A 25,740-nucleotide genomic window follows, 5' to 3' on the forward strand; every position below is an offset into this window, starting at 1 on the left:
ATAAATATAAATATAAATATAAATATAAATATAAATATAAATATAAATATAAATATAAATATAAATATAAATATAAATATAAATATAAATATAAATATAAATATAAATATAAATATAAATATAAATATAAATATAAAATATAAATCATGCAGCATTGACAGCACAGGATCTCAGGATGGTCATTAATCTCTATAGCGATGGCAGCAGGGGTAAGATGTTTTAATTAAAGTCAAGCCAAGTTATAAAAGCTAAAACTGAAATCTAGTGTTTTACTTAAAGCATTAAACTACTACGCCAGGGTGTCGGCACCGTGAAACTGAGCTTGCATGAGGCCACGGTAACAGTTTCTAAACATCCAATCAGCTAGCTGCAATACTTAAGAATGGACCCATCATTTTCTAGACAACAAGATGGGCACCTTTTCTGTGGCCTATATTTTGAAAGCAGGACACATTTCTACAGCTGCATATGTGAAATAAGACTTCAGTATGTTGTGCATTTGCTTCAGCCTAGTATATAATAATAAAAGCAAAATCAGTCTGCCAGATATTCAGTGAGTCAAATTCCTTGTTTTCCAAATTTGCTATATTGTATGTAAAAGGCACAACGTGCAGATTATGATACAGTTTCTATGTGGATCCTGTGGCGCATTTCTCTCAGGCCTGACTTTGGCCACCTGTAATTTACACAGGACAGATAAAGATAGTTCCCTCCACGCTTCCACTTCGGGGTAAACTTGAATACTCACTATGCCCTTTTATAGCGATGTATCCTCGGAACCCATGAAATGAAATTACTCTCTCACTCAAAGAATGGACAAAACTCTGATGTAAGTCATATAATGTCAAATGCAAGAATTATGAAGACCGATTGATATAAATTTCCCTTTCAACCGATAACTTTCAGGTATAATTTTTACCAAAAATTTAGTAATGTTATCCATACTCCAAGCCAAATACCAGGTTGCCGGGGCAACTATGGCAGGAACCAGCATTAATAATTTGAGTCTATTTTTTTTTAAAGCCATGGGATGTTTAAGTCAGATCTATAACAATGTAATTAAGTAGCTTGATTAGGCAAGTTTTATGTATCAAAAAATGAGAAAAAGTAGGAAAATCTGGAAGTTTTCTCTTTATTTTGTGATTACTTCCGAATATTTGAAGAAGAAAAAAAGGTTTCTGGCAGCCAATAGTTTTGAATCAAATTTATTCCTCGATCACTCGCTGAGTAACATTCAATATCTTGGAAAGTGACTTACGAAAAAATTTGATTAATTGCTTAATGTCTCAATTTGAGTATTGCTTAGCTGGTTACAACAACGTCTGCTGCTGAAAGACGAAAATATGATATTTATTGCTTTTGAAATGTACTGACCTTCATTGCCTCAGCTCTACTCTCCTTGAATCCATTCTGTATGGCGCCCTCTTTCTCCAGCTGCGATAGGAAGGCATTCATCTTTTCATCATCGTGTCTGCGATTAGAGCCTGCAGTTGCTATGATCATGTAATAAGGTGACTCTCCCGAGAGAGGGTTGGGTAATTTCAAATTTTTGTTGATGAGCTGAGAAAAAAGAAATTGTATAGACAGACATTTTCTTTTTGTCAAAATATATTGTAACAGTAACTCACAAGACATGTTATTCCTCTTTAAAATTGAAAACCATAAGTAAATTTATGACCAATAGAAAACTGAACATGAAATTATATTTACAAAGTTTAACATGAAAGAAGCAGAGCAATGTTGGCATGAACAAGATTTGCGCCGGTGGCCTCAAGATTAAGAATCCAATATTCCACCGACTGGGTTATCCAGCCCTGCCTCGGTGCTGATCTCGGTGAAGTACCTAGAATAGTTGGCACCTAGGGTGGATCCTTCCTTTGTCCCCCATGCAAGGGATGCCATCTTGGGGGAAGAGTCTATGTGGTCACCTGTCCCCTTTAAGACATTTTGTTTTTTTGTAAGATGGCTTAGATGCAAAATTGTGCTATCTTTGGCAAAGCTTTGAACTGATTACACCAATGATTTACAAAAAATAGGGAATTTTTTTCTGGGGGGGGAGGGCTGTGGCATGGCACCCTGTGGTACCCATGGAACCTGGGGTGATCCCCACCCCTGCTTAGTACACCATTGCTGATCCCTAACTTGCTGTTTCACTGGGGGTGGGGGAGTGCCAATTGGATGCCACAGTACCCTGCAAACTGTGCAAGAAATCAGAGATGTTTTCTTGTTACAATGGCCCCTAGATCAGTGCTTCTTTGTGCAGTTTTTCAGACCTGTTTTGATTGCTTCTCCCTCCTCACACCCTTCCTTTTTTTTTAATTAACTTCATGTATCCAGGATTTGCATGACTTTCTCTCAAAACAGGGTTTATGTAACTTTCCATCAAACTTCCTGCCTGGCTTAATGCTATTCGTGGTAAGATAAATGTATCTGTATTCTCACACTGTACATGTAATGTTTTCTTTTACCACAATCTGATATCTGTTACATAAAACAAATATACTATATTTCTCATGATATTATTTACAATGCTTCCACCAGATTTGATTAAACTAATGATTTGACAAATGAAAACCCCAAATTTAATCATAATTAAACCATTTAAGATATGAAAGAAATGACCATTTATGAAAAAAGTGTTATTTTATATTAAAGTTTCCACTTACGGTTAACAAATGCCACATGAATATATCCCTGTAAAATTCCATATTGTAACAGTCATCAAACATTAAAGCTTTTAATAACTCTCTTAACCTAGGTGTATAAATGGGGACTTGCGAGGTAACTTGTAAATATAGTTGCGTGCACCGGTTTGTGGCTGCACCTTATGGGAAGTCCCCCAGGGGACAAGTGGTTGTGGTGCACTGTGGTGCCCCAGGAGAGATTGATTGAATTGTGCACACTTTGGTGTTTAGGTGTGACAAGTTTACCAATGACCAAGGCTAAGTTGTCGAAAGTGCTACCATCTCGATGTAGCAGCGCTATATAAGTGCCTAATATGTTTGTATGTATGTAAAAGAAAACTGAGATTTTCTGTTCTTTGAAGGGAGAGAAACAGAGAAAAAAAGGAATCCTACAGTGATACCTTCATAACGGTCTCGTCAAATACTTCGAAAGCAGAGAGAATTTCACCAAGGTCGTACTTTGCCTTCTTGAAAATTTTGAGGACATCTTGAAACGATGGTACGCCTGGAAAAGCAAAAAGGGCAAAAATGAATGAAAAAAAAAAGTGGTGAAAGGAGAAATGAAAACCCACACGGGGGTGTCTAGAGCTAGGTTGAGATAGTGGGTAACTAATGTCACTAGGCCCTCTTTCTGCACTGTTCATATAGCCCATATTTCCCTGGCCCCGTCCATACTTTCCCGGGCAACAGTTGATCCCAGTGCTAACCCTACTCCCCTACCCGACCCTATCGCTCCTATCACCAGTGAAAAAGCCCCCCCAAAAAATACAAACAGAAAGCCAAGTTTTGTGGGGTTCGTTTACATATTATACAGCACATTAGCTTTTGAACAATGTAAATTCCCAGATGAAATTAATCTGAAGTGCATTTTCACTCTGTGTAAAAAGAATTGTTTTAAACCTTGTTATTTATTAAAAAAAAAAAAGAAGTACATTCGACATTTGCGAGATGAAAATTTCCATTACAAGTCATGTTGTGCATTCATGTAATATATACTGCAGTAAACACCCTTAAGGCATAACACTACATAGATGGATAGGCCCCGAAAGAATGATCATGCAACAACCAATCTTGCAGGTACAGTACTGCTGTGGTTACCAGTAACTGTGCATCACTCAAGATTCTACGCTTACAAACTGTACCACTGTTTGCATGGTCTGGTGCCTGACTATCTATGCAGTTTAATCTCCATAAAATTTCCATTATATTATCAACTGCACATCATTCACCAAAGTTGTGTCTTCTGTTCTTACATTCCGGGATAGAACCAACCATTTTTTTTGGGGGGGGGAGGGGAGAGGGTGAGGGGAAGCTGAGATGTTGTCTCAACCAGCGGAGGGGTGGGTCTAAGGGCATGGAAAATTTTGGTTAAATGCAGGGTGTTTTAGATACATAAAAATTGGTGCAATATTTTGCAAATTTTGAAACAATGTAAAGGATTTTCAACAGTTTAGGTGGTACCTCATAAACATGTCGAATATTCATGTACTGTAGACTTTTATCGTAAACAAGAATACATGGTTTCACCCGAGCATGCATATATATCCACCAGTTCATAATCTAATCCATGACACTGTGGAATACTGATATATAATAGAAGTTAATATGTGGGTACACTTTAAAACCCAAAATATTTCACAACAACCGATAGCATGTGATAGAAGAGACTTCACTACACCACATATAAGAAATGAAAACACATGTATGTTAGTCCATATCTAGTGCTCCAACTTCTCTCCGAGATAACTGCATGCTGGTATGGTGATTTCAATGTGAACAATGCATAATGTAGCATAGACATTGCTCGTAGTACAAAGCCATCGATGACAAAAGCCGTCAGATGGAATAAGGAAAACAAACGACATCAGAGTCTTTGCTAGTTATGCTAGTAGTCGTTTTACATTTACATTACATAGGAGTGTTAGCTCAGTGGTTAACGCCGGTGCCCTTCCAATCATAAGGTCCCGGTTCGAGTCACTCCAAGATTAATGTATGTCGTCCAGTTACAGAGTTGTTGACAATTGACAATTCATAATCAAGGACATTAAATATGCAATTATGAATGTAAGAGACTGACTTCGGTCAGCTTGCGGCTTTGATAAGCCAATGAGGCTTCTTCGCGAGTTCCTGCTTGCAGGTAGATCTAACATACATTTACTGTTCTAACTAGGTGGCCAGACTTTGGCACTGTCCTCCATCTAGCTATACCTCTCGCTGAGCTCATGTATGTCCGGGAATCTAAATACGAGTATTTGAAGACAAACTTGAGGATTAACATTAAATACTTACAGAACCCTGCAGCTACACATTCTTAAAACTCTAAATTACCTATTAGCTTCAATGAATGTAAGCTCGCATTCATATCCTACCACGCTAAACAAGTACAGTTTCGTTGAAGTAAACATGACCCTACAGAATATACCTGTATTAATTAAAATTAGTTAATATATTGTGTACATTTAGATGTACTGCAAATTCTATGACAAAATGTGTAGAATGCAGGGGTACCCTCAACTTTTAAGTAAAGCAATTATAATTAACCGTATTATGATATAATTGATGCATATAAATATGCTGAAACTGTGGTTCTGCTGGATATCATTACCGAGAAGGCCATATCTGTGTTTTCAAAAACATATTTCCACTTTACGAAAGGCTTGTGCAGTTTTCCTACATGCTTTAAAAGTAAGGTAGAAATATTCGCTATGAGGAGTATGGTAGTTTTAGACTAAGTAATCATGCATGATTGCTTTTAATGTGTAAACAGACTCTCTCAAGAATTTGCCTTATTTATGCAACAAAACGTAGCAATATACAGTGTCTACTAATGCCGAGCAAACATTGACATGCTAGCTGCACTGAAGGAAGCCTCACCATTGTTGGGGCCGAACGTAATTTTGGTAAAATAAAACATACATGGCCAGAAATGGCATTTCCAGGATAAATAATATCTCTGAACTGGCTTGAACTCACGATGCAGTTTATATTCAATTGCAAGCAAACAAAATTTAATATAAACTGGTAAAAACCAAGCGTTTCTCTGCCCTACATTTAAATACTGGTAATTAAGCTTTTGTGTGTGTGTGCGTGACATGGATCTTTAAGCCATGATAAAGCCATAATGGCAAGGCTCATACATCTGTGTGTGACATGGATCTCTAAGCCATGATAAAGCATCGATGACAAGGCTCATAGAGCTGTGTGTGACATGGATCTCTAAGCCATGATAAAGCCATAATGGCAAGGCTCATACAGCTGAGTGTGACATGGATCTCTAAGCCATGATGAAGCCATAATGGCAAGGCTCATACAGCTGAGTGTGACATGGATCTCTAAGCCATGATGAAGCCATAATGGCAAGGCTCATACAGCTGAGTGTGACATGGATCTCTAAGCCATGATGAAGCCATAATGGCAAGGCTCATACAGCTGAGTGTGACATGGATCTCTAAGCCATGATAAAGCCATAATGGCAAGGCTCATACAGCTGAGTGTGACATGGATCTCTAAGCCATGATAAAGCCATAATGGCAAGGCTCATACAGCTGAGTGTGACATGGATCTCTAAGCCATGATGAAGCCATAATGGCAAGGCTCATACAGCTGAGTGTGACATGGATCTCTAAGCCATGATGAAGCCATAATGGCAAGGCTCATACAGCTGAGTGTGACATGGATCTCTAAGCCATGATAAAGCCATAATGGCAAGGCTCATACAGCTGTGTGGGACATGGATCTCTAAGCCATGATAAAGCCATAATGGCAAGGCTCATACAGCTGAGTGTGACATGGATCTCTAAGCCATGATAAAGCCATAATGGCAAGGCTCATACAGCTGAGTGTGACATGGATCTCTAAGCCATGATAAAGCCATAATGGCAAGGCTCATACAGCTGAGTGTGACATGGATCTCTAAGCCATGATAAAGCCATAATGGCAAGGCTCATACAGCTGAGTGTGACATGGATCTCTAAGCCACGATAAAGCCATAATGGCAAGGCTCATACAGCTGAGTGTGACATGGATCTCTAAGCCACGATAAAGCCATAATGGCAAGGCTCATACAGCTGTGATGTGACAGTTAATCAGTGATAGCTGCTATCAATCTAAATAGTGTCATTTCAACAATTATTGATGGCGAGAGAGCTGATATTGCCAAGAAACACTAACTGTACAAGCCCTTCTAGTTGGTGGGTTGTACTTTAGATTAGGACAGGAATATGTCTATTTAAATGCAGAATTCTTCTGCACACTGTAATTATCTTACCTATGAATAGCATATGTTGAGATGGTGACTTCACTGGGCACTCCAATGACACCTTAGTTATGATACCTAAGGTACCCTCTGCTCCGAGGAAGAGATGTTTTAGGTGGTACCCGGTATTGTCCTTCTTCATCGTCGTAACCAGATCCAGGATAGACCCATCTGCTAGCACCTTGTTTAATGAAAAATGCAAAAATATGACAAATTGTAGTGGAAGAGATATGAAATTAAAAAACTAAAAAATGCTGTTCTATCTAAGAATTAAGGTAACTTGCATAATCAGGAGGCAGCAAATGTTTGTCAAGTATTTTCATGTTACAGGTTAGCCACTGTCAATTCCACCCCCTATAGAATAAAAATTTAGATAAAAAAAAAAACAGAATAAGAAACAGACTAAAGGGACCTTTAAAGCCCAATCAATGATTCCATTATAAACATGAACTAACCGATTCCTCACTCTGCAATGGTTTTTAGTACCAGGGATGTGCCCACGCTGGGCATGGGCGGCCCCGCCCAGCACTAAAAATTACCGCCCAGCACTGTCATAAAAATCCTGAAACCCGCCCAGCACTATTATCATCTAAATCCCGACATTCGTAATATTATATTCAACATAAATTGGGCCACATGTATCCTTGTTTCCCCCATTTGTCAAATTCATGTAAACACAGGTGCGGAGATGTGGAGTATGCGTGGCTTTAATCTGCAGCATGCAGTATCACTCTACACTAGCTCTGTATACTACTTCAAAAATCGAAAAATGTCACTCCTCCCCTTAGACCCTCCCCCAGGACAGCGATCAGTATACCCAGCACTCAGGAAATCCTAGGCACATCCCTGAGTACTATTGTATAGTAAATAACCATACTATCATGATGATGCACTCTTTTTGCCAACTTTTTAACCCAATTCAAAATTCTAACAAGAGGTGTCTTGTTCTTTGTTATTGTTTTGGTCAAGATGAAAGGTTATGTCCAATTAATGTTTCCATCTCGACCAAAAACGATGTTACAAAGAACTTTGTTTTGGTTTGCATTTTTTTCATTTGCTCAATTTAAGTCTGGGAATATAGGCCAAAGTTGGGCCAAAAAGGTATATCATTGCGATTGTGTGATAATATTCACTCCACAGTAGTACTAAAAAAGGATTCATTATCGACCGTCGAGATTGAATGCATTATGAGGCTTTAAAGGGTGTGAAGACTCGCGCACAAAGAAACGTCTGACGGTAATCTGACCTTGTTTCGAATGAGGTGTAAAAGAAGTGTTAGACACCATCAGCGATCCCAGAAAATACACAAACAGCTTGCTACTGTCGTTAATAAGACACTCATGTACAGTCAGTACATATACAGCTACGGTCAATACCCACAACACAGTGTACATAGCAGCGATGGACATCGCAGGTCTAGATAAAAGATAACAAGGTATCACATTTCCTTACTGTCTGCATTTTGTAGCGACAAGAAGAAAACATCACTTGCAAGCAACAGAAAGTAATAACTTTTTCAGAGAGCGGCACGAGGTTTGGGGCGAGTCTTCAATGCCTTTAATGTATGTCACCGATAAGCTAGTATTCTAACAAATTACTGTATATGTCTTGAGTCTTGTCTTGTCTTGTTTCATATTACTGCAGCACAGACTCACAGGTCGTCTGTCACAACGTGTGACCACACTGTGACCATAAAGTCATTCTTACCCCAATTGTTGGTCCTTATGTCCAACAACAATATGAGCAAATCTAGTCAAATTGAAGGGGAATCCTCTCAGACTACCGGTCACATTGTGACCATAAAGTCATTCTTATCCCAATTTTTGGTCCTTTTGTCCAACAACAATATGAGCAAATCTAGTAAAATGAAGGGGATTTCTCCCTCGATGAAAAGTGTTTCCTGTTGTTTGCTTTAATAATACACAGTTAATTACTGTAGTTCTTTGACATTGTATTAAGAGCTGTCAGCTGGACTTTAATACATATCTCAGCAACTACTGACAATCACAATTAATGTTATGCTTTGTTAACAAGGCTGCTCTATTAAAGCTAATTTTGATGTCAATAAAGAAAAAACTACAAAATTTTATGTCGGCTAAAATGTTTAATTACCTCGCTTTGGGAATCAAAATCAAATTGCCAAAGGTTAAACTGTAAGTACCTTCAGCCGAGCATTAAATTTAGTCCTTGAAACAGATCTTACACGCAGTTACGACTAAAAGCTTACCACTTCTAGACCAAGAATCGCTGCATGTCTTGAACCGTACCTCACCACATGCATCCCCCCACAATTGGTAGACATGTTACCTCCAATCTGACAGGTGTCCTTCGGTCCAATCCTATACGGCATGGTGTATCCCTCTGCATCCAGAAAGTCCATCAGAGACTGGAGTGTACAGCCTGCTTCACATACTAACGCACCTGTAAGTCAAGTCAGATGTATAAATAGGCTTTAAAAAATAGCTATCATAGCACCAAAGATGATTTTAGGCAGAAAGTTAGCATAATAATAATAAGTTATATTTATTTAGCACATAATCAGCAAAGCTGCTCAAAGCACTTTACAATTGTAAAACCTAAAAACAAATAGTCACAAAAACCTAAATATATATAGAACCAATAAGGCATAGAATGTAAAAGCCTAAAGCAACAATATAAAAAACACCCGTACTAAACGATGATAAAAAAATACACATAAAAAAATATATATATACATATAAAAAAAAGTATTAAAAAATAAAAATAAAAAAAAAATAAAAAACTTGAGGATATACTGGTAAATTTATCTACAGCTATTGAGCTTGTCAAAGATATTCAACTTTTCATAAAAATGTTAAAATCTCTGGAAAATATGCTCTTTATAGGCTAATACTGGTTTAATTGTCTGTGATCCTTGGTGCAGGCCTAACTGATATTAATATTAATCCATCATTTCATCAATTCTAATCATACTTTCAGTAAGCATTTAAGCATGTAAACAACATGTAAAGCATATAAACAATAAACAACAGCATATAAACAACATATTAGCATATAAAGCATAATAGCATATAAACAGGCGCGTAGCCAAGGGGGGGCGAAGGGGGCAGCCGCCCCCCCCTTGAGCAAATTTTTTACAAACATTTTTAAGGTATTTATGATATCGCTAGTATTTTCAAAAGAGAAAATGCTACGATACAACTAACAAGGCATGGAAAGTGCCATTTCCGGCGATCTGGGAGGCATTTATAGCCAAAATTTTCTTGTACGCTTCGCGCCAACCATGGTGGCGCTACGCTTAGATAGTTTGCAATGCCGAATCTACAGTTTCGCCCCTCCCTTGGCAAATTCCTGGCTACGCGCCTGCATGTAAACAACAGGGTACCTCTTTATGACAACTAATATTTACCAATTGCCCTTGGCAAATTTGTAATGCATCGTAAACATGTCTTTTGAGCTCATAATTTTATTCTGTTTTCCCAGTGTCTTTTGTGTAGCACCTGGGGAACTGCCCTAATGGTCTGTTTGGGTTAGACAATTCAGCAATTTTGAGTAGATGAAAAGAATTTGTTTACCGATGAACAGGGGGGGGGGGGGTTGGGGGGGGGGTTGGGGGAGAGGGAGAAACTACAGGTTCTGGGGAGGTCACTCTCACTTCTAGCATAGACTATGCCTTCACTCTAGATGAAAAGTCAGTTCCTTTTCTTACAAAATCATTTTTTTGTCTTTGGTTTTAATTGGTGAAAGTAGACAGGACACTGTGACATAAACCACAAACTGTGGATCCTTTTTTGTCCCAGTAGACGGAGGATAAAAATAATCATATTTAATTCACATTTTCTTTCTGTAATCAATACTTTCTCTCTCTTTCCATGTCTCCTTACCTGATAAATTATTAAAAGAAATAATTTTATCCATCAACTTAAGTGAAATGATAACTTCGTCAAACATCGGTACACTCCCTCCAGCTAGACTGGTATTTCCACCTTGGGGGACCACGGCAAGATTCCTGTTATGACAATACCCCAGAATTTTGGAGACTTCCCAAGTACTCTTTGGCTTCAGTAACAGAGGGCTGGTACCTGAAAATGAAAATGAACCGACACAAACGGGTATTAGAGAATGAAAGAAAAGGTATTTTACACGGTTAACTCTTTGATGTTTTCACCTGTGTTATGCCTCACAGAAAATTACGAACATTTTATCGATGTTCAGAATTCATGATAGCTAGCATGGACTTGATGTCAAAGAAAAAGAAAAGACATTAAATTTAATTGATCTCCATTTGAGATCAGGAAACTGTATGAATTTCACAACCTCTGGGAGAAACCCCTGTGACCCACCGAAAACTGTTTGCACCCACTTCTGGATCACGTCCCATTCGTCTGAGGACGGTGGCTTTTAAGGTTAAAGTTTCTCATGAATACTGTATCTCAGGGTGTACACAAAATTATGTAAGGAAGAATACCATCCTTTGAAATGCAATACAAACATGTAACCTCAAGTTGCAACATTTCCAATATATGCTTCGCTACACAGTGTTGATGATTTGCAATTTTAGTTGTAAAGTGTATCAAGAGGGCATAAACTAAGTACTAGCATTCTGGTTTGTCACTGTCATTGAGTACTGTATGAAAATGCATAAAGGGTTTGTATAGATATTAGTGAATTCATAACTTACATGTGTGAAGGAAAATGCTAGTGTGGGTCTAGGAGGGAGTACTAGTGTGTATCTAGGGGTCATGTACACTACCTGTAAAACCAGTGTGGGTCTAGGAGGGAATATCACAGTACTAGTGTGTATCTAGGGGTCATGTTCACTACAGTACCTGTAAAACCAGTGTGGGTCTAGGAGGGAGTACAAGTGTGTATCTAGGGGTCATGTTCACTATAAACCATTAAAACCAGTGTGGGTCTAGGAGGGAACATCACAGTACTAAGTGGGTATCTGGGGTAGGAAGTACACTGCCTATAAAACCAGTGTGGGTCTAGGAGGGAACATCACAGTACTAAGTGGGTATCTAGGGTGGGAAGTACACTGCCTATAAAACCAGTGTGGGTCTAGGAGGGAATAACACAGTACTAGTGTGTATCTAGGGGTCATGTACACTACCTGTAAAACCAGTGTGGGTCTAGGAGGGAATATCACAGTACTAAGTGGGTATCTAGGGTGGGAAGTACACTGCCTATAAAACCAGTGTGGGTCTAGGAGGGAACATCACAGTACTTACTAAGATGGTATCTAGGGTGGGAGTACACTACCTGTTAAGCCAGTGTGGATTTAGGATGGAATATCACAGTGCTAGTGTGTATCGGGGGGGGGGGGGGGTACACTACCTTTAAAACCAGTGTGGGTCTAGGAGGGAATATCACAGTACTTAGTGGGTATCTAGGGGGAAGTACACTACCTGTAAAACCAGTGTGGGTCTTATAGAAGGGAATATCACAGTATATTAGTGTGTATCTAGGGGGAAATACTGTACACTTCCTTTAAAACCAGTTTGGGTCTAGGAGGAAATATCAAAGTGCTAGTGTGTATAAATCTACGTAAGGGGGAAGTGCACTAACTGTAAAACCAGTCTTCAGTTGTGGCATTTGTGTGCTGCATTGTTTGTTTACCTGTTCCCTAGTATGATTGTTAATCCTCATTGAGGCATTTAACTTTTGGTATACAAGTTTGTTTGGGACATGAGCCTAGGCTAAGGTGACCAGACGTCCCCGATTTTCGGGGACAGTCCCCGATTACAGTGTGCTTTCACCGATGAACAAGTGTCCCCGAAAATGTCCCAGATTCGTCAAAATGTTCAGGAATTTCGAAAATATCCCACATTAATTAGTAAAATAATTGTAAAAACAAAATTTAGTCAAGTGTGCAGTCGCAGAACGGAACTAACCAGTATATCAGGTGGGCCAGTATAAAGTGGAATATGGTAGATCAATCTAGCCTAGCACTCTTTCGTAAAGTAAGTAAATTTCATCTAAGAAAAAGCTACATTTTAGAAAATAATATTAATTAAAAAAGTGCTTCTAAGTATCACCATTTTACATCTAAGCACCTAAGGCACTTGAAAATTTTCCAAAGGGGAGACCCCTCCCCCATATCAGTCACGCAATAAATGTTCCTGATTCCAGTCAGGCAAATATGGTCACCTTAGCCTAGGCCTTAAAAGAATGTACATTGTTTACGTTGATAGGGGGCCATGTGATAAGACTTCAGGGAAGGAAAGCGTTGCATATATTATAACCTATTGTGTTGTGCATTAGTATTGTGGGGTATGTGTGTCAGGTTGTGTTGTACTTTTTTGTAAGGTTTATCCTCCATGTGCGTGAGAGCATATTTGTTATTGTGTTTATAATTAAGGTCATATCTTCTGATAAGTGAGTATCCGGGTTTCAAATGGTTTAGTGTTTATCTAGCTTAAAGTAGTATAGTGTATGTTTACAATTGTTGTTTATGTGGGTTGAATCTTGTATGACTGTAGTTGGCATTCTTAACATTAAAGGAATACTGTAGTTGTTGTATATACGTATATTATATCTATATATTAACCTGTACTTATGAACATTTTGTTGTGTCCTTTTACAGGTTGAACCATCATTACCATTATAACCAGTCTTTATGTATGTATGTATGCATATTAGATCCTCCTGCAAGCAGGAACTCACGAAGAAGCCTCACTGGCTTATCAAAGCCGCAAGCTGACCAAAGTCAGTCTCTTATAATTCATATTTAACGTCCATGATTATGAATTGTTAATTGTCAACAACTCTGTAAGTGGAGGACATACATTAATCTGGGAGTGACTCGAGCCGGGACCTTATGATTGAAAGGCACCAGCATTAATAGCGCTGATTACTGTCTTAGTTACTGTCATGGTGGTACAGTGTGTGTCAAATACAGAGTGGTCATCTTAAACCAGTGAAACCTATTCATTTTTCCTTGTCATTATTTCACTGGCCTGTCGGCGGAGGTGCCAGGGCTTTAACGAGAATGGTGACCATCCTTGATGAGAGCTGAGACATAGAATAGCTCTTCTAGAGGATTAAACCTAGCTTAAAGTGTGTGAAGATTCGCGCAACAAGGAACGTCTAATGCCAGTAATTTGACCTAGTTTCGAATGAGGTGTAACAGAAGTGTTAAACACCACCATCGATCCCAGATTATACACACACAGCTTACTACCGACGGTAATTAGACACTAGTGTACAGTCAGTACATACAGCTGCGGTCAATACCCACAGCACAGTATACAAACGATACAGCGGTGGACATCTCAGGTCCAGCTAAAGATAACAAGTTATCACGTTTCAATACTGTCTGCATTTTGTAGCGACACAAACAAAACGTGACTTGCAAGCAACAGGAAGTTAACTTTTTCAGATGGCCGTATGCGGTTTGGGGCGAGTCTTCAATGCCTTTAATTCTGAAACTCTTTCCGAAACCAGATCATCCCTACAGTATGTATTACATTAATATATATTATGGAATAATAAACAAAATGATACCTTATTTCTTCGTCAAATAATTTGAAGTGATATAGGCTAATCATGTGACGGTCATTTTTAACACTTTATTTTTCACAGTTTTTTCCAAAGCACCTATGTACCCACCCTTAAAGTATGTTAATGACTGTAAATATTATGTTATTTACATTGTACTTATTAGACATATATTCCATTTGATAATTCATCTTGTCATTGTGTACTATGTAGCAGTGGAAACAAGTCATGTGGGCATTTTTACCTAGACAGTTTACCTATAACTTTCCTTTTTACAACATCTTGGCTTCCTGCCAAACCTAGACTGATTATTACAGAGTTGATGATTATCAGCTCAGGTGACAGCTCCCATCAAAGGTTGTATATTGGTACAAGCATAAAAACAAAAAACCCACAAGGATTACATAAATATATGTTAGAGATAAGTACTCAGAAAAATGGAGGGAAAAAATGAGAAGAGAAATGAGAAGTACATACAGCTGCGGTCAATACCCACAGCACAGTATACAAACGATACAGCGGTGGACATCTCAGGTCCAGCTAAAGATAACAAGTTATCACGTTTCAATACTGTCTGCATTTTGTAGCGACACAAACAAAACGTGACTTGCAAGCAACAGAAAGTTAACTTTTTCAGTTAACCGCCGTATGCGGTTTGGGGCGAGTCTTCAATGCCTTTTATTCCGAAACTCTTTCCGAAACCAGATCATCCCTACAGTATGTATTACATTAATATATATTATGGAATAATAAACAAAATAATACCTTATTTCTTCGTCAAATAATTTGAAGTGATATAGGCTAATCATGTGACGGTCATTTTTAACACTTTATTTTTCACAGTTTTTTCCAAAGCACCTATGTACCCACCCTTAAAATATGTTAATGACTGTAAATATTATGTTATTTACATTGTACTTATTAGACATATATTCCATTTGATAATTCATCTTGTCATTGTGGACTATGTAGCAGTGGAAACAAGTCACGTGGGCATTTTTACCTAGGCAGTTTAACCTATAACTTTCCTTTTTACAACTTCTTGGCTTCCTGCCAAACCTAGACTGATTATTACACAGTTGATGATTATCAGCTCAGGTGACAGCTCCCATCAAAGGTTGCATATTGGTACAAGCATAAAAACAAAAAACCCACAAGGCTTGCATAGATAATACATTAGAGATAAGTACTCTGAAAAATGGAGGGAAAAAAATGATACACACCACCATAGATATGAATAGAGAGTATTAATATAAACCTACCATATCTTCACATGATGGAACCTGTGTGATAAAGGTCTTTCACATAAAGCAGTAAATTGCAATAGGATTTGATTACAAGTGGTAAAATCTCTGTTTACAATAAAAGCCAGCAACTATTTTCATTGGAAAGTGCAATCTTGCCAAAATAACTGTTCACACATTGTACAGTCACCTCACTGACGTAATGTGCTTGTTGTGGGGGAAAGTACACTTATCGTGTATACTGTATATCGCACCACAATTAGAGTAGTGCACCTCCTTCTGAATGGTTAAACCGTGGGCGAAATAGCCCTAATGTGACCTACTGTTTTGACTTTTTGGGGCATTTTCCAAGGCATCATCATTCTTTTTGACGTTTGGAAATGAAAGAGGACAAAATAAACTACTGATAAAGTATAACAAGAGCCCAAGGGCACTGTGGTTCCTTGCTTAGGGTATATGACAATACACATAATATTATCAAGCAAGATTGGGCTCAAATAGTCCAAGTAATTGTGGTCCTACATGTACGCATAAAGTAACCAACACTATAGCCAACACTTTTGTGATCACAAAATGTGATCGGATTTTTGATCAAAAGGCACTTTTGAGATCTAAATATGGCGTCGAAAATGTAAGAAGTATAAGGTCACCTACAAGCAGGTCAACAGATATGATAACATTAGTGACCACAGATGACATGACCTTTAAGTTTGAAAATGTTCCACCACCCCATTCACAACTTGTCCCAAATTATCAACCGTGTCACACCTTGGCATTGGGATTTAATTGCATTAAATGTCTAAAAATTAACTTTGAACTTGTATACATAACTTCACACACAAAGGTCACCCGTAGGTCAACCAATTGACATTTTTGATCGGTGAGACCTAAACGGAGCATCGAAACTGTAAAAATTCAAACATGTTTTCTTTGCCCATTTTCTCCCCCCAAAATACTAGTTTTTTAACATTAGCTGACCTTTGGTGACCTTGGATCACATGACCGCTAAGTTTGAAAATATTCCCCTATACCATTCGCAACTTGTTCAAAAAAATCAACCTTGTCACACCTTGGCACTGGGAGTTATTGCATGAAATGTCTGAAAATTAACTTTAACCTCCTATAACTTCACACACAAAGCTCATCCAGGGGTCAACCTATTGACATTTATGATCAGAAGGTACCTTTAACATCTGAAAATAGCATCGAAACTGTAAAAATCCCCAAAACACGTAAAGGTCACCAGAGGTCAAATTGAGGTCAAGGGTCACCCAGATGTGGGTGGACAATTGGATTACGTAGAAGCAACTCCCAACCCTAACTGACAATTCGTTCTCAAGTTATCGCAAAAATACTAGTTTTTTATCATTAATTGACCTTTGGTGACCTTGGAACACATGACCGTTAAGTTTGAAAATATTCCCCTATACCATTTGCAACTTGTCCCAAAATATCAACCGTGTAATACCTTGGAACTGGGAGTTATTACACTAAATGTCTGAAAATTAACTTTGACCTCATATAACTTAACATACAATGGTCACCTTGGGTCAACTTATTGACATTTTTGATCGGTGAGACCTAAATAGAGCATCAAACTATACAAATTCAAACATTTTTTTCTTTGCCCATTTTCTCCTCCCAAAATACTAGTTTTTTAACATTAATTGACCTTTGGTGACCTCGGATCACATGACCGTTAAGTTTGAAAATATTCCCCTATACCATTTGCAACTTGTCCTAAAATATCAACCACGTCACACCTTGGAACTGGGAGTTATTGCATTAAATGTCTGAAAATTAACTTTGACCTTGTATAACTTCGCACACGAAGGTCACACGGGTGTCAACCCATTGACATTTTTGATCGGAAGGTACCTTTGGTATCCAAATCTAGCATCAAAATCAAACATTTTCTTTTTTGCTTGTTTCCTCCCAAAATAAGCACATTTTTTCTAATGTGACCTTTGACCTTTTGACCTTGGTTTCAGATGTAGTTTAATCTCCTGATTCCAAAAAACAAAACGACAAGTCTGTACAACCATCCTAACTCCGACCGAAAAACTTTGACCCCATATAACTTCGCACATAAAGGTCACACGGGGTCAACCTATTGACATTTATGTTCAGAAGGTACCTTTGACATCTGAAAATAGCATCAAAACTGTAAAAATCCCCAAAAACATGTAAAGGTCACCAAAGGTCAAATTGAGGTCAAGGGTCATCCAGGTGCGGGTCGACAATTGGATTACATTGAAGCAACTCCCAACCCTAACGGACATTTCGTTCTCAAGTTATCGCAAAAATACTAGTTTTTTATCATTAATTGACCTTTGTTGACCTCGGATCACATGACCGTTAAGTTTGAAAATGCTCCCCTAACCAGTTCACAACTTGTCCCAAAATATCAATCTTGTCGCATATTGGCACTGGGAGTTATTGCAGTTTTAATATTTTCGGTTTTTGGACCATAACTGACCTTTGGTGACCTTTGTGGGCACCGGAAACAATAGGGCACACCTTCTCCATATGGTGGATCTATAGTCCAAGTTTGGCCTCAATCCAACATTCCCTTATTGAGATAGAGCGTACCCAAGCAAGTGTCACAGACACACACACACACACACACATACACACACACACACACACGCCAACCTGACTGCCTAGGTTCCTTTTGCTAAAGCAAGGAACCAAAAATCTGGAGGACTGAAGGTGATTTAACAGCATTTTAGAAAATTATAACAAGAAGAATCCGCAGTGAGAGTTGGCAGATGGGTTGGGGGGAGCACTATGCTAAACTTTGAACCCTTCTAGCTCAAAATCTAAACAGTCATGGTGGCAAAAGTGCTGTGATAGCACATGTATCCCTACAGCTATCATATGGTGGGTAGGACATGTCAGTTGAAAATGTCTATCTATGCTCTAACAGCCTTGGAAAGTGACGAGTTTAGTGTGTATGTCAATGGGAGCAATTAATTGTGGTGTGACACCTACAGTACATTGCAAAATGTTTCCTAAGTTGTGAGTTCTTGACTTCATTTCAATATTGAAATCCCATAGTATTGCAGTGTGTAATTAGCTTGACTACATTAGTCAAAGTGTAATTTGGAATGTCAGGAAAATTCAAGTCATTGAAGCATTCTGAGGTCGTCAAAGTTGCCATTTGGAATGTAATTAAATTATTATAAACTGACATAATACAAGAATTGTCTGGAAGACTGAATGAGCTACAAATCAGGTCAAAATTTAGTCATATCTCGCTCATTAAACGACACTTGATAGCAACATATCGTGAGTGTCTTAGTTTGATTAATCGTACAAAGTCTTGTTTTTTTGGTAATGCTTTACTAGTCAAGTATAGCAGTTGAAATAAGCTGCTGTTCAACAACCTATCATTTAGATATGTATCAGTTTCAGTTTACATAGGGACAGGAAATTGTTGACACATCTATTATTAAGTCAAAAACCCTTGAAGTGTTAGTAAATAAGATAATAAATCTCTGTCAATCTTACTGCTGGTAAATGGTAAATGAATTATAGAACAGCATGACTCAGCATGATTTTAGTTGAAATAATACATTCATATGGTTTTATATTGGACTGTTATAATAATACAGCTATTCAATTAAAGTCTATACAAACACTGTGCCTTCAGTACAGGTAACCGGTACTGGCCCAGATAGCATACACGCTTAAAAGTACCATGCAACCATGGTTTTCAGTCTATGTGCAATTGATAAGGAGTCCCATTTTCCCTATCGTCATCCTCTGCTCCCCCTCAGTTCTCACCTCCCCCACCCCCACCCCCCCACCCCCAGAAGTTCCTGCAGACTTTTCTAAACTGCGAATAATTTGGCGTTAACATTTTTGTGTAGCAGGTTTGAAGTCGCTGTAAATTTTGTGTCTTACACAAAATTCTATGTTACAGGTATACAGTTCCTGTTTACAGAAACTACTATCTTTAGACTTGACTGGAGGTTTGACCATGTTGCATTATACTGTAGCTAGCATCTTGCGATGTGATACTGGATAAATTATTCGCAGTAGTAATTCATTTATTTGTTTTATTGCCAATTGTGTACAATGGGATAGGAAGTCTCCTATAAAGTCTTAAAAAGACTTAACAAAGTAGGAGACTCCCTGGAAGAAAAGAAATAAAAAATGAACAAATAATGCAGTTTATACGTAAGGATTAAATATACAAAATAATTTACCTTATGATGCTGAGATGGATACGTGAAGAGATTATATAATACTACGAGTTAATAAATTCCTTTTTCAAATGTCTGGTGAATGTGGGTTTTTTTGATAGATCATTCCAAAGTTGTATTGCTCTATTACGAAGACCGAATTTCCCTATGTTGCTATGGTAAAAATTGCAATGAGCAATCGGCTTGTCTTGTGTGATGGTTATTTAAGACTCTGTTACTACATATAAAGTCATTAAAAGTGACTGGTTGTAATCCATTCCATGCTTTGTAAGCAAACGTAGCAACCTTGACTGTTATAATATCACCAAGTTTTAATCGATTTAGGGACTTAAATATTCCAGTAGTATGTTCAAGTGGTGGGGTATTAGCAATGTGACGTATTACTGTACCTCTATAGATCCTCAACCAATCAATGTTGGCGTCGGCCAGTTCTTTTCCAGACGTGCACGCTCTACCTTCTACAATCCTTGAGAGGACATCTTTGTCGGTCTGGGTTAGATGCGAGTACCGCCCTCTCTTGATGTGTGGATTCTGCTCTGATGTCAAAGGTGTCTCCCATTTCGTGGATAACTCTTCTGCCATCTTTGAAGTTAAGAATATGTTTAGCTACAGTACTGTAAGAAAACAAGAATAAAAAAACAAAACATAAAAGCTGATTTTCTCCACAACTCATTTCTTTGAACTTTTAACAGCAAAGAGAGAGAGAGAGATAGAGATAAAGAAAAACAAGTAAATCCCTGAAAATGCTTTCATCCAGTATTAGCCTAGTATGTCTACAAAAAGCCTATACTGTAGTAGTAGAAGTAAATCTAACGGTTTGGGTTTAAATTCTCTGATCTCATCAGGATCTTCTTCAACAGAGGAAGTGGATACCAATCTGCTAAGATCAAATGATTGGCACACCAAGATTTTACAGGTATAACTGTCGAACCTTAATTTATTAATTTTGAGGTTACTAAAATTTTGCCTTGCCCAAAAAGATGGCAAATTGTCTTCACCACTGTTTAGTGACATATTCTGCAGCTACGGTAGTTGACAAAGACTTCTGAAGCCGTGACGAATTTATTCCTGCACAATTATGTTTAACACAATTACTGTACAAACAAATCAAAGCACACTGATGTGGAGTTACACAAATGAGACTTTGGAACTGGCGAATGTTATTCATCATCAAATGAAGTCTGTAGGTGATTACACATTTAATTAGTCTTCTACACTGCATACATGTGTTTAGGCAGCAACTGGCAGGTTATTTTACTGTATATGACACAGTTGGGCACTTTCAATGTATAGTGCCTACACTGATAATACTGGGTACTATATATAATTAGCATATAAATCATGGCACAGTCTACAATACATAGCGGTTGGAAAAACAACACAAGAGAGTTTCAAGTGGGCAACCTCAGATAAGTTGAATAAAAAATAATGTCCTAAATTTCTGATTTGAGAGAAATAAACATATTCAGCTTGATGAAATTTACATAATTTATGAGAGGCTTCATATTAATTATCCAAGAGTGATAATTGTCACATTATTACAGATCTGATTCATTAAATGTTCAATGTCACATATAAACCATGACACAGCCTAAACCTTCTTTGGTCCATTATCAAATTAATATAGTACATAACACTTCAAATACAACCTTTGATGATCAATCCACCCTCCCCTCCCTCTCTGATCCCACTACCAAGGCTCCTCCCCTCCTTAAAAAGAAGAGTAATGGTAAAACAAAAGAGAAAACCAAAAGCAATATTTTCTATAGTTCTGTAGTTTTAAAGAGCTCATTCTAGTCCTCTCTATCTTGCAAAGCACTCTATCACAGCTGGACTTGCTTTAATTATTATTGTGAGTGTAGCCATGAAGTCTGTTAAAGGCATTGAAGACTCGCCCCAACCGTTTAATATTTCCGTTTCTTGCAAGTGAAGTTTTCCTCTTGTTGCTACAAATTGCAGACAGTAATGGAACATGATACAGTACCTTGTTATCTTTAATAGCTGGACGTGAGATGTCCATCCCTGTATGGTTTGTACACTGTGCTGTGGGTATTGACCTGACTGACTGTACACTTAGTGCCTTATTACCGACGGTATACGCAAGCTGTGTGTGTATTTTCTGGGATCGATGGTGGTGTCTAACACTTCTGTTACACCTCATTAAAAACTTGGTCAGATTACTGGCATTAGACGTTTCTTTTTGCGCAAGTCTTCACACCCTTTGACATTTCAATGCAGGGAGCACATGTGGCCCACAATAGTATTGACTAAGTTTACTCTGAATACTGTACCTACAGGCACATCCCTTCAGTCTCTGACCAAGGCTAAATCTCTTTATGTTTATACTCCTCAACCATGGCCCCAATGAAAAATCTGCCAATGTGACACCGAATCTGACCTTTCACCTTCACCATCCGTCGGTCTGTGCATATTATTTATACATGTGTTACATTCAGACAAGGTTTTTGTACATGTACACACTGCATGTAGATGCACATGAGGTAAAAAATTCTTTAAATTCCGCAATACTGTTACCATATTATAGTAGTTATCCATAATCTGTTGGTTGATGTTGAGCTATCTCAGCCAGAGAAATTCTCCAAGGGCATTAGGGACATAAGAAAATATCAAAAAATATGGACCAAGTCTCATCTTTCCCTAAGTACTCAGATTCTTCCATAGATAAAGTTAGGTACACGTGAAATGTTGTTTTTCCCTGATAATGATAAATTACATTACTTTACTGCAGTGATATAAAAATCTCATACTAACATTAATTCATTAATTTAAAGAATTAAGAGATGTCAAGTGTAGTTCTCAAATAATTAATAAAAATAATGAAAATAATATAATTTTTGTTTTCGTAACAACACAAAAACACCAAAATAAGTAAATGGAAGATCTGGCATGAAAAAGGTGGGGCTTGATCCATAAGAATGAAAGCATAACACTGGCTACCTATCGTCATATCATGAAAACACATTGTATTTCTAGCCAAGCAAAGAGATATTTTCACATGTATTGGGTCAACTGTGCATGCTATGCTAAGTAAGTATATAATAGCCAAGTCTACGGATTTACTGTAGGTTCCTAGCATTCAGCAAGTGGAATCGACTAGGAACACAGACCCCAAGATTTCACTAAAAATGTATTGGCCGAATCACGACAGTCTGTTTTTCTTGTATCCAAAATCGTTGGAACGTCTGTGTTATAAGGTTTAACATTACCATTATAAACTTAATACTTATTGATAGAACATGATCTAGGCTAGCAACATATTATAACCTATACTGTACTACCTAGACAAGGTCTAGCAAAATCTAAAGTCAGTCGCCATTCTCAAGAAAAAAGCGAGTACACACTTACGAAGCTTGTCTTACACGCTAAATTGCAACCCTCATGTTTCCTATTTCCTTTGCGTTTCTTATAATATTTAAGTAGTTGCTGATATCATAATCCATCATACAAAACTGGCAACGCAAATGTTATAATTTCCCGTTCCACAGTCCTAATGTCAATTATTTCCGGCATTGGTTCATTAGAAGAGTACAGCTGGCCGAATGCAAGGGTGAACAGGAATATATATTAAACCCGTCTGAACTTTGTGTAGAGGTTATTAACACCAAAGTGGCTATTGTTACGACTAGTTGTAAGAATAATTCCCGACTACGCATGCGCAGTTGCTATTTTCATTACCAGGAGTACTATTTTTATGACGAGGAGAAACAATAATTTCCGGCTAGGGTTAGGGTAAGGGTTAGGATTGAGGTTAAGGGTTATGTTTAGGGTTAGGGTTACCCCTACTACATGCGCAGTTGCTTTATTTACTTTACTGCGCTTGAATTTGCCTTTGTTGTAAGAATAGTTTATAAATAATTGTTACGACTCGTCATAAGAATAGCCACGGCCTATTAACACGACTGTGTAGAGTCGGACCACATTTATGATAACAAGATCCATATATACGAAGCCTTAGAAACGAGCAGGCCTACAAATAGACGGAGCAACAAGATACACTTTCATTTATTTTTATTTTTGCTGACTACGGGGAGCCATTTCCTATTGTATTTTATAACTGTCAACTTCCCGTCCTGGTTGGCTTCGTTTTATGTTATAAACACCGGAGTTAGGGTCAAATTAGGGCTTTCCCCGGAGGTATTGTATAGAAGCTAATCGGGGCGGAACCACATTGAGCAGTATTTGTTCAATCTGCCGTTGGCGTCCCGTGTAGGGTATTCACTCTCGTGATTCTTAAGAGCCGTGCTGCCTACGCCCTGGTACGTAGTTTATTTATGTTATTTATGTATGTTATTTAGTTAAATTGAATCTCTGCTCGTTGTTTACTTTTATTTGTGTACGGCAGAAAGACACTGCCTTATTTTTGTAAAGTGTATTTTAATGTCGGTAAATGAGACCCAGTTCTCTTAAACTTTATTCTTTTCTATATATTTTTGTGTATTGGTTCAAGCCCTGCTGGCATTAGTCTTCGCCGCCCCTCTCCCCTGCCCTGACATCATGTGGCCTCCAGCTGCCTGATAACACACGCTACCGGTACCGCTCGGCCGGGGTACAGGGGCGTTACAATAGTCTCCAAACAATCATATGTAAATGTTTGGTTGTAACGATTCTCAGTGACGTAATTTAGGCTATAGGCTGTTGGACATCCCTCTCAGAAGCTTGGAAAAATATACCTCTAGCTACAAGTAGCATACTTACATTATTATTAACCTTTGAAACCAACAATTAATAAGATTTTCCTCTCAAATTTGAAATACACGGTAGGCTTTAAGTGTTAGGTTTCATGTGGCTCGGAAAGTTGTAAAGATTACTCAATATGAACCAGGGGCGTAGCCAGTATGTAGCACTGTAGGCCCAGGCCTACAGGGTGTAGCCAGTATGTAGCACTGCAGGCCCGGGCCTACAATTTTTTTGGCCAAGTTATCTTTTTTTTTTAAAGCACCCATAATTCAAATCCATAAGCTTGCTGGACGAGTTTAAGAGTCTAGACAGGAAAAACTATTGAAATGAACGTAGCAAGAATATGGCTAAATTAGGTGACCTATTCTTCTGTCATCTAGGCTGTCATTTCTATCGCGTGCCGTTTCATACAACACTCTACCCGCCGAAAAAGACTAGGATCCGATCTTGTCAGTTTTTTAACATCTAGTTAAGACTAACCATGATTAACCATGCCAATAGCTTCGGCAACTGCTGAAAGGTCTTTCAGCGCAATGCACAGAATAAAAAACTACATGCATGCGTTCTACAATGAATGAAGAGAGACTCAGCGGTTTGGCACTCATGCACATCCACCAGTGGCGTAGCCAAGGGGGTGGGGGCGACATCCCCCATGAAAGCTTGTCGCCCCCAGTCGCCCTCCAACTGGGATTTTGGGTGTCGAAACAAAATTACATGTGCGAAAAATATATCATTGGTCTGAATGGTCTCGAATCTCCATGATGACCACTCATGAACGACCCTTCGACCGCAGTCGCACATGCAGTCGTGGCGGATAGCTTCCTTTGCCTATAGTAAGTCCGGGGACATTTCGTGGCATCGTACCTATTGGCCTATATCTGAGGCCCTGGGGTCATTCCTTGACCGACTTGGTGTTATATAATGTGCCCATTTCGAAGTAAATTTATTCACAGATTGTTAGTTGTCATGGGTTTGAACAAATGAGGGGTATTCTATCCTGAAACATAGGGCAAAATGGGGCTGGGGTTTCCAGTTCGCCGCATCATTTAACAACTTGCACTGGATTCTAATGTTGATGCCAATTGGAATCGCTAATAACAGAAATAATCCACCAAAAATTAAGGCCGCATGAACTTTATTGCAGATTTCCTGAGTGACGAATTTGTAAT

At 38.3% G+C, this 25,740-nt stretch overlaps 2 protein-coding genes across 5 annotated transcripts in view; one reads left to right on the forward strand and one right to left on the reverse strand.

The window, feature by feature from the left end:
* LOC139975633 (D-2-hydroxyglutarate dehydrogenase, mitochondrial-like) overlaps positions 1-25,740 on the reverse strand; it is a 37,326-nt gene that overhangs the window by 9,350 nt on the left and 2,236 nt on the right. For 2 of the 4 annotated variants that reach the window (XM_071983701.1, XM_071983702.1), the window contains exons 2-7: positions 20,263-20,487; positions 10,803-11,000; positions 9,167-9,360; positions 6,952-7,120; positions 3,086-3,189; positions 1,375-1,560 (exon numbers count right to left, since the gene is read on the reverse strand). In XM_071983701.1, coding sequence (XP_071839802.1) covers positions 1,375-1,560; positions 3,086-3,189; positions 6,952-7,120; positions 9,167-9,360; positions 10,803-11,000; positions 20,263-20,455 — 1,044 coding nt within the window. In that variant the 5' untranslated portion in view covers positions 20,456-20,487. Of the gene's footprint in view, positions 1-1,374; positions 1,561-3,085; positions 3,190-6,951; positions 7,121-9,166; positions 9,361-10,802; positions 11,001-20,262; positions 20,488-23,239; positions 23,399-25,740 lie in introns of those variants that run through there. The other 2 variants (XM_071983703.1, XM_071983700.1) reach the window with 2 other exon arrangements.
* Positions 23,572-25,740, forward strand: part of LOC139976410 (uncharacterized) — a 59,644-nt gene continuing 57,475 nt past the window's right edge. The window contains exon 1 of the mRNA XM_071985121.1: positions 23,572-24,150. The gene's annotated coding sequence lies outside the window, so the exon portion shown is untranslated. The remainder of the gene's footprint in view (positions 24,151-25,740) is intronic.

The sequence above is a fragment of the Apostichopus japonicus genome, chromosome 11 (genome assembly GCF_037975245.1).
Source record: "Apostichopus japonicus isolate 1M-3 chromosome 11, ASM3797524v1, whole genome shotgun sequence".
NCBI lineage: Eukaryota > Metazoa > Echinodermata > Holothuroidea > Aspidochirotida > Stichopodidae > Apostichopus > Apostichopus japonicus.